General features: G+C 50.9%; 1 protein-coding gene across 1 annotated transcript; it reads left to right on the forward strand.

The window, feature by feature from the left end:
• Positions 1-912: 912 nt before the first annotated feature.
• FARSA (phenylalanyl-tRNA synthetase subunit alpha) lies at positions 913-8,610 on the forward strand. Its single transcript, XM_024557040.4, has 13 exons — positions 913-1,266; positions 3,153-3,290; positions 3,380-3,478; positions 3,559-3,677; positions 5,115-5,207; positions 5,296-5,424; positions 5,500-5,615; positions 6,858-6,942; positions 7,033-7,132; positions 7,226-7,394; positions 7,475-7,552; positions 7,694-7,808; positions 8,211-8,610. Exons 1-13 carry the CDS (start codon positions 1,120-1,122, stop codon positions 8,347-8,349), a joined length of 1,527 nt encoding a protein of 508 aa, XP_024412808.1. The 5' UTR covers positions 913-1,119; the 3' UTR covers positions 8,350-8,610.
• Positions 8,611-9,838: the final 1,228 nt, after the last annotated feature.

Genomic DNA, 9,838 nt, shown 5'->3' on the forward strand with positions numbered 1-9,838 from the left:
ATGTCAAGGGAGCTGGTTAAATACCCAGTCAGGGCACATGCAAAAGTCAAACAATGAATTAATGAATAAATGGAACAGTAAATCAGTGTTTCTTTCTCTCTCTCTCAAATCAATTTCAAAAATAATTTAAAATATTAAAAAAATTAAAATACACATTAGATTTTTAAGGCTTAGTATGGAAAATTATAAACTTTTATTAGTAATAATATATTGTGTTTAAGTCATAAATGAACATAGCAGTTCTTCAAATTAATTTTACCCATTTTGTTTTTAACATTGCTACTAGAAAATTTTAAATTGGATTTGTGTCTCTCATTACATATCTTTAAGCCACTGCTGATTTAGACCATGCATTATTGCCCTGACATTGATTGCAGAGCATGAGGTAGGGGGCTGGGTGGAATCTGGAGTGTTTACAATTTCTGATTTCCATCTCTAGCAGCTCCTTGTAGAGCCATGTGCAAATCACAGCACCCTCTGAGCATCAGCTTTTGCATCTGTGAAATGAGGATTATATCAGTATCTACATCATAAACTTTTGGAGGAAATGGGATAACACACCTGAAGCACTTAACACTGAGTTGGGCACATAGTTGGATGTCCATACAGGTTAGCTGCTACCTGGATTATTATTAGGTGGGTCCTTCTCCCCTCTATAAATAGGGATGGTCCCTACCGAGCCTCCCTTTGAAATTTTAAAAGTAGTTGACAACAGCAGAATGATTAGCTCTGTAGTGCAAGACAATCCCAGAAGGGTTAAGGGCTCCAAGGCCAAGAGAAGGAGGAAGTCCGCGGTCATACAGCCCGCTGCAAGTGGGATTGGATGAAACTTAAAACAACTCTCTGATCCTCTCCTTGAGGTCAATTTGACCTGTCGAGTCAAGCAGATGCCACAAGGCCACCTAAGGCCGAGGTAAGGACTCACCGAGTCTCTTCCAAGCTTTAAGGTTCAATTGACACACTCAAGATGGCGAGACCTGGGCCCTGCACAGGACCGGCCACGTTCAAGATGGCGGCGCACGCTTCGGCGCTGGTTCCGCTTCCCGTCGTTCTGGAGCCGGTTCCGGTTCCGGTGTTTCTGGCCCTGGCCAACACACGCTGAGCGATCCGGCAACAGCCATGGCGGACGGGCCGGTGGCGGAAGTGTTGCTGAAGCGGCTGGAGACGGCCGACGGCGGCCTGGATAGCGCGGATCTAGCGGCCGAGCTGGGCGTGGAGCACCAGGCCGTGGTGGGTGCGGTGAAGAGCCTGCAGGCGCTGGGCGAGGTGAGCCGGGCCTCCTCACTTTAGCATCTGCCTCCAGGGCAAACTCCCTCAGGCCTGCTTAGGGGTAACTTTAAGTGTTCAATTCGGGATGCGAGGACAGGGAGGGAGTCAGGAACAAGTGAGGGTCCGGGCACAGCGACGTTCCTCAAACGTCTTTTGAGAGCACGATCAACGTTTGGGCCGGGGTTACTGTCGTGGACAGGGAAGACGCAGTCGCTGCCCTCGAGGAGACTGCGGTCTAATGGGGTAGGTACTCACGCGACTTGAATGATAGAGGAATCACAGGGAACCCAGAGGTAACAGATGACCCAGCCTGGGGGTAGGGAGAGAATCCCAGAGGAAGTGGCAGCTGAGTCGGGTCTCTGCATTGAGGAGGAAAGCCTTGGCACTTTAGAGATCAATATGGGGTTAGGGGGGCAGAGGGTGAGAGGTGAGAGACCACAGAGCCAGAGTTTGCAAAGGCTTTCAGGTCTCTCACAGGGTAGTAGCGAACCATGACAGGAGCTGGAGCTAGTCAGACGTGTGTGCTGCCTATATCACTCTTGGAAAGGACTGGTAGGGGCAGGATCCAAGATGAGGGCAGAGGCTGGCACATCCCCAAACTAGAGGGCATGGTGTCTGGCTCTAGGGAGGCAGCTGAAATGGAGAGGAGATTTAGGAGTGGGAATGAAGTGAGATTCATGGCAAGGCAAGGGGAGCACCAAGAAGCCCAGCCTTCCGACTTGGATACGTGAAGGCTTATGGAGCATTCACAAGAGGACACTGAGGGGCCCATGGGCCACCCAGGAGGCTGGATCCATGAAGGGAGGACACAGAAAACATATCTGGGCTGTTCATTCATCAAACTTAGGTTTTGTGCCCTACTCTGGTTTCAGCTTTATTTGTCATTCAATCCTTGCCGTAACCATAGGCTGATGGTAGTGTTGTTATCTATCTTGTAGACGTGACCCCTCCTAAATACTGGTCAGTAATTTGGTCAGTGTCACTAGAAGGGATAGTCAAACCTGGATTTGAAGTTAGGAGCTCAGGCCTCAGTGCCCAAGTTTGTCAGTTCGGAGAAGGGATTGAAACTATGGTGTGTGGGGTGACAGTATCTTGACTGATGTGAAATTGACATTTGTGTAGGTCACAGGGGGTTGAATAGTGCAAGATTTAATACTGTTCAGTCTAACAACAATTGTGATAATAATAGCAATAGAATTTATGCAGCATTTGCTGCATGCTAAGCACCCTGTGTGCTAAGCATCCTTTCTGTATTAGTTCAGTTGTTCCTTAGAACAACCCTGTGAGCCCACCACACCCTGCTCTCATGGATAAGAAAACTTGTTCATGGAGGTTGAGCACCTTTCCTGAGGTCACATAGCAAGTGAGGAGCAGAGCTGGAAATTAGAATGAAGGCGGAGCTAGGTCATGTGGGTTCCACCCAGCCTTGCCCCTGCCTGAATGACCTGAACCCCATCCTCATGGTGGAGCCTAAAGTTCCTGTGTATAATATGGACCTCTGGGACCTTTCTCTGACTCTTCAGGCACTGAGATGTGAATACATAAACGTGGAGACAAGTCAGTTTATCTGAGACCTTAAAAGTCTTCCCCAAGTTTTAAAAAAAAAATCTTCCCTAGGTTCAAAAGTGATAGAATTCCTCTTCTGCCAGGTAACACTCTTAGTACTTTACTTCACTCTGGGAGGTATCAATCATATTTATTATTACCCCTGGGTCACAGAAGGGAAACTGAGGCTGAGCAAGGGGAGATCACTTGGCTGGGAAGAGGGGCAGCTGAGATGTGAAGCCAGCCTTAGGGATTATGCTTTGATCTTGGCTCCAGTGCTGTGACAAGAGGGCGCCTGGAACTAACCTGTCCCTGCCTCTGCCTTCTTTTTCCTGCAGATCATCGAAGCTGAGCTACACTCCACCAAGCGCTGGGAACTTACTGCTGAGGGCGAGGAGATTGCCCGAGAGGGCAGCCATGAGGCCCGGGTGTTTCATAGTGTGCCCCCTGAGGGCCTAGCCCAGAGTGAGCTCATGGTAGGACCATGGATGGGCGGGCAGAGCCTAGGGAGGTGATGGGGTGAAGGTGGCCCTTGTGCCCCCTCACTGCAACCTTGCTCCCCCAGCGACTGCCCAGTGGCAAGGTGGGCTTCAGCAAGGCCATGTCCAGCAAATGGATCCGTGTGGACAAGAGTGCTGCCGATGGACCCCGGGTGTTCCAAGTGGTGAGTCTCTATGGGTGAGCAGGTAGACCTCTGGCCCGCACAGCCACTCACAGCCATCATCCATCTCATCATCGCGGCAGGTGAACAGCGTGGAAGATGAAGTGCAGCGGCGGCTCCAGCTGGTCCGGAGCGGACAGGCCGAGAAGCTGAGCGAAAAGGAAAAGAGCGAGCTCAAGAAGAGGAAGCTGCTGACTGAAGTGTGAGTGGCGGCCACCCCCATGCTCAGACCTATGTCACCTGTGTGGCCCTGGGATAGGAGAAGGGAAGGGAGAGCTATTCTGGCCACACTTGGCCATCATTTTGTCAGCGCCTCCTCACATTATAGTTGTCAAGCACACAGGCCAGGCCCATGCCACCTCAGGGCCTTGGCACTTGCTCTGCCTTCTGTCAAAAATGATCTTCCTGCTGATCTTCAAGGCATGTTCTAGCATTCAACCTGTTCATGTGTCGCAGGGGCTGCCTTTTCTCCCTGCAAGTTCTTCAAAAGCCAGTCACTCCTAGTCTCTTTTTCTCTGTTTATTTCTTTCATAGTCCTAAACACTGTCTGAAATTGATTGAATGCTGGGACCTGGACAGCTGGGTTCTCTGTTCTCACAGGGTTGAGTCCCCTTTCAACAGACACTGAATGGAGGTGGGCTGCCCAATCCAAGTCCCAGCTCTGTCACTACTAGCTCTGTGACCTTGGCTAAGCACTTAATCTTTCTAGAATTCAGTTTTTTCATCTGTAAAATGACCCCTTTTCACAAGATTGTGGGGTGACTTCAGTGGAACAAAGCTGGAATAGGATAAGTTTATCTGTCTAAGCTTTATCTGTTATTATCACTCCCAACTGTATGCTTTTCTTTTTTAAAAGATTTTATTTATTTACTTTTTAGAGATAGGGGAAGGGAAGGAGAAAAAAAGGAAGAGAAACAGGTTGGTTGCCTCCTGCACACCCTCAACCAGGGACCTGGCCCACAACACAGGCACCTGCCCTGACCAGGAATCGAACGAATGACCTTTGAACCTGTGACCTTTTGGTTTGCAGGACAGTGCCCAACCCACTGAGTCACACTAGTGTAGTACCAGCTGTATGCTTAGTGCCTTGAACAGGCTCTGGCACACAGTAGGTTCTCAAGGGCTTGCTGAATGAATAAGTTAATGAACTAAGGATATAGGTGCAGGCCACATAAAAGGATTTCTGGGTGACATTAAATATCAGGAAGAAAATAAAGCAGCCCTGGTAGGTGCGGCTTGGTTGGAACATCATCCCGTATACCTAAAGGTCACTGTTCAGTTCCTAGTCAGGGTACATACTTAGGTTTGGATTTGGTCCCTAATCAGGGCACATATGGAGGCAACCAATCGATGTTTCCCTCTTACTCCCTTTCTCTCCCTCTCCCTCTCCCTCTCCCTCTCCCTCTCCCTCTCCCTCTCCCTCTTCCTGTCCCTCTCCCTCTCCCTCTCCCTCTCCCTCTCCCTCCCTCCCTCCCTCCCTCCCTCCTTCCCCCCTCCCCCCCTAAAATCAACAAATAAAAATTAAAAAGAGAAAGAAGAAAAAGCAGAGTGACTTGGTGGGTGGTGTTAGAGTCAGCATCATTTGGGAGATCAGGTGAAGAAGTTGACAGTGATGTCCCCTTCCCTCCTCTGACCTCAGGACCCTGAAGACCTACTGGGTGAGCAAAGGCAGTGCCTTCAGCACGAACATCTCCAAGCAGGAGACAGATCTGAGTCCAGAGATGATCTCCAGGTAGGGGCTACCCCAGGGTCAAGCGTTGGTGGGTGGTGGGGGTGGGCAGTCCCCATCAGGCCTATGTTCCCTGTGTCCCCATCCACAGTGGCTCCTGGCGGGACCGGACCTTTAAGCCCTACAATTTCTCAGCCCACGGCATCCTCCCTGACAGCGGCCACTTGCACCCCCTGCTGAAAGTCCGCACCCAGTTCCGGCAGATCTTTCTGGAGATGGGGTGAGCCTGGGGCCAGGGGTGGGGCTGGGCCAGCCCTGGGCACAAGCAGGGTAGTCAGGCCACATCTCCCACCAGGTTCACTGAGATGCCAACCGACAACTTCATTGAAAGCTCCTTCTGGAATTTTGATGCACTTTTCCAGCCCCAGCAGCACCCAGCACGAGACCAGCATGACACTTTCTTCCTGAGAGGTGCGTGGGCCCACCGTGCCATCAGAGGTGCTGGGCCTGGGCAGAGCCTTTGGGGTGGTGTACCCTGTGGCAGAATAAACTCCACCTGCCGTCCTGACCACCTCAGGGCATTGCCTCTGCTGTGCCTTCTGCTGACCACTGTTTTCTCCTGGATCTTCACGGTGGGCTCTGGCATCAGATGTTCATGTGTCACCTCAGAGAAGCCTTTCCTGACATGCCTTGGTCCCCATTCATTTCTTTTTTTTTTTACAGTTCTTAGTGTTGTTTGAAATTGAATGGCTTTCCAGAGTGGTTGTCTCTCCTACCAGGAAGAGATCCAGTGAGACCAGTAAATGCCCATTACCTGGCTGGGATCAACATCATCATTGCCATTGTTATTGTCATAGCAGCCAATACTTACTAAGCACTCCTTATATGCTAGTTGTTCTTCTAATCTTCCTGCCAACTATAGGAAGTAATACTCTCAGCCCCTCTTACTTACAAGGACGCTAGGGCTCAGAGAGGGAACTACACTGCTCAGCATCCCGCAGCTTGTAAGTGGTGGAGCTTTTCTGGCACACCAAAATGGTGTCTCTAAAAGAGGATCTTAGGAATTTACACATCCCCACAACAAATGGTTGCTGAGCTCCTCTGGTGTGCCAAGGTCTCTTTTCAACACCTGGGTCACAGCCATGAATGAGACAGAAGTCCTGGCCCTGGTGAGACCTGCATCCTGTTAGGGGAGACATGATAAATCCTGAATAAGCTGTAGTTGCAGTAATGCAGGATGGCAGTAAGTGCAATGGGGGAAACTGGCATGGAAGAGGAGCTGTCAGTTTTTTTAAAAGTTTTTGCTTAATCAAAGACCAAAGGAGGCTGAGAACGACCTGTATCTGGAGAAGGGAAGTTCCAGGCAGAGGGAACGGCCAGTGCAAAGGCCCTGAGGCTGAAACGTGCCTGGTGTACTCAGATCAGCTGGGAAGCCCTGTGACTGGAGGAAATGATGAGTTAGGATTGGGAAGGACAAGGGCAGGGAGTCAACTAGGGGCTACAGTGGAGACTTTGGCTTTTTCTCGCAGTAAAATGGGAGCTATGGAAGGTTCTGAGCAGACAGGCATATGATTGACTCAGGTATTCCTGGATGCCCTCTGGCTGCAATGGCAGGTGAGGGTGGGAGCTGCACCTGTTAACAGTCTGTCCTCTGTGTGGTGGCTGTTTGAGAAATCCTACATGACTGACTGGGTGATGCTCTGTCCTTCCCAGATCCAGCTGAGGCCCTGCAGCTCCCCATGGACTACGTCCATCGGGTCAAGCGGACCCATTCCCAGGGTGGCTACGGCTCACAGGGGTGAGGCAGGACCAGGACTTTAGGGTGTTGTGGGGAAGGAAGTTGGGGACCTAAGGACATCAGCATGGACTTCCGGATTTCCTCCTGAAGGTACAAGTACAATTGGAAGCTGGATGAGGCCCGGAAAAATCTGCTACGCACACACACCACAGCGGCCAGTGCCCGGGCCCTCTACCGTCTGGCCCAGAAGGTACGACTAGGCCTGGGCAGTGTAGGGACAGGTAGGGGACTTCATACTTACCTTCTGACCCATGCCTTGGCCTGGCCTGCCTGTCACCCCCAGAAACCCTTTACGCCAGCCAAGTACTTCTCCATCGACCGTGTGTTCCGGAATGAGACCCTGGATGCCACACACCTGGCCGAGTTCCACCAGATCGAAGGGGTTGTGGCTGACCATGGCCTCACCCTGGGCCACCTCATGGGCATCCTTCGAGAGTTTTTCACCAAGCTGGGTGAGCAGGCAGGCCAGGGAAGGTGGTGTTGGTGAGTCCCCAGGAGGATGCCTGGGTCACCAGCCTTGTCTTCCACCCAGGTATCACCCAGTTGCGCTTCAAGCCGGCCTACAACCCCTATACTGAGCCCAGCATGGAGGTGTTCAGCTACCACCAAGGTCAGGGTGGGACCTGGTACTGTAGTAGGGAGGGAGGCTGCCCCTTCTTTGCCCAGATTCCCTCACTGCCAAGCCCACACTCTGCCTCCCAAACTCACTGCCTGGCCCAACATCACCCACATCCCTTTTCTGCCCCCACAGGCTTGAAGAAGTGGGTGGAAGTCGGGAACTCTGGGCTCTTCCGTCCTGAAATGCTGCTGCCCATGGGGCTCCCTGAGAATGTGTCGGTCATTGCCTGGGGCCTCTCCTTGGAGCGGTGAGTGCCCAAACCACTTAGCGCATGCTTGGCTGCTTTGCCTAGATGACTTGCCAGGTGTGGGGGCCTGCAGACCTTCAGCACTATCCATTCATTCATTGAGAAACTTCAGTGAACACCTGCTGTAGGCTGTGTTCTATGCTGTGAATAAGTAGCACACACCCTTGCCTCTTCTGGGGTCCTAGTGGAGTAAGAAGCATGCTGTGTTTGGAGGCCTCCCTGACTGCAGGGAGAAAGTGAGGAGGTAGAGAGAGAGGTGATAGGGCAGGTTGATCAGGGCCTTGTGGGCCACAGAGAGGACTTGGGCTTCTACTCTGAGGAAGGTGGGATCTCTCAGAGGTTCTGATCAGAGGAGAACAGGATCTGACCTAGTGTTAAAGCATGTTCCCTCTCTCCCTTAAGCCCAACGATGATCAAATATGGCATCAATAATATCCGTGAGCTGGTAGGCCACAAGGTGAACCTGCAGATGGTGTACGACAGCCCCCTATGCCGCCTGGATGCTGAACGAGGGTCCCCGCAGACACAGGAGGCCGCATGACATGGGCAGCCCTGAATAGGCTGCCCGCCCTGAGCCCCTGCTTCCCATCCCCTTTGCATTCCTGGCCAGTGGACCCCCTAGTATTTATGAGACCTCTATGAGGCTCTCACCTTACTCCTGGTATCTCCTCTTCCCTATCCACCCCAGGGTCGCAGGGGCAGGGGAGCAAGTAGCTCATTTGTTTTGATGTCTATCTATGAGGGTGGGCCCTAGGGACCCCTGCAGGTGGCTATTGGCTAATAAAGTGAGCGGTTGTCCTCATCTGGTGCCTTTCCTTAGGGGTGGTGGGGTTTTGTTGGCTCTCCCCACTTCAGAGTGCTGCTTGATGGGAGGGAAACCTGGGTACTAGTGGGAAGGGTGTTGGCATGGGGTCATGGATCCTCAGAGCCTCCTGGTCAGTTTCATCCAATCTCTCCTGGAAAAGATGAGCTCTTTCAAGCATTTATCAATCACCTACTGGTGCCAGGCCCTCTTCTTTGGGAGGGCAAGCAAGCTAAGCTTTTAAAAGCTGCCCCTGTTCTCCTTTTAAACACATTTTTAGACCAGTTTTAGTTTCACAGCAAAATTGAGTGGAAGGTACAGAGATTTCCCATATACCCCCTGCCCTCCCACCTGCACAGCCTCCCCCATTGTCAACATCCCCACTAGAACGGTGCTATTGTTACAACTGATGAACCTGTATCAACACATGTGAACAATGGTTCACTCTGTATTGTACCTTGTATGGGTTTGGACAAAGGGATGATGACATGTATCCACCATTATGGAATCACACACAGTATTTTCACTACCCTGACTGCCCGAGTCTCCTGTGCTCCACCTGTTCATCCCTCTAGCCTCCCAAAAACTGCTTTAAAAATCTCATAAGCCCAGAATAGAAGATACGGGGTTGTATCTTGGCTCCCAATGTACAGTGTTTAGGATCTCATACTTGAGCTTCTTCTGTATGCTTTTGTGGAAATAATTTTAAAGCAAATCCCAGCTGCCATGTCGCTCACTCCACATCTTTAGGGGCAGTGCACTTTTGAAAATACAGAGTTTCTTGGGTAATCACAAGGCCACTGGCATACCCCGTGAAGTTGACAAGTCGGTTAAGGCCATGGGTGTCACTGGTCCCAGGGACCTGTGGGTACCAAGCTCCTGATAGCTCCTCAGTTCAATCTCTTTCTTTATTTCATGTTAAATAATTCACTCATACATAAAAATACTGATTCGTGGAATAAATGCATACTTCCTAAGTGCCACCACTGTTCATGAGCTGAAGCCTTGGCAGTGGGCAAAGTAGACTCAGGTCCCCGCCCTTGGGAGCTGATGTGAGGAGGGTGCTCTGGAGACGTGGTAAGTAAATACAGAAGTGGAGAGAGAGGTAAAGGCCTTACTGAAAAATAGCTGAGGGTGAAGAACATGTATAATATAAGCCATAATTTAACAACAACCAAGAATCACTCCACCCCACCCTTGCTTCAATCAAATCTGAACATCGACTATA

Source organism: Desmodus rotundus, chromosome 9, assembly GCF_022682495.2.
Source record: "Desmodus rotundus isolate HL8 chromosome 9, HLdesRot8A.1, whole genome shotgun sequence".
Classification (NCBI taxonomy): Eukaryota; Metazoa; Chordata; class Mammalia; order Chiroptera; family Phyllostomidae; genus Desmodus; species Desmodus rotundus.

Excerpts from the sequence above, each read along its gene's own strand:
- FARSA (XM_024557040.4), top strand. The coding sequence starts at position 1,120 with ATGGCGGACGGGCCGGTGGCGGAAGTGTTGCTGAAGCGGCTGGAGACG. Across the intron at positions 5,425-5,499 it reads CAGATCTTTCTGGAGATGGG|GTTCACTGAGATGCCAACCG; the intron begins GTGAGCCTGGGG and ends ATCTCCCACCAG. Across the intron at positions 6,943-7,032 it reads GGTGGCTACGGCTCACAGGG|GTACAAGTACAATTGGAAGC; the intron begins GTGAGGCAGGAC and ends TTCCTCCTGAAG.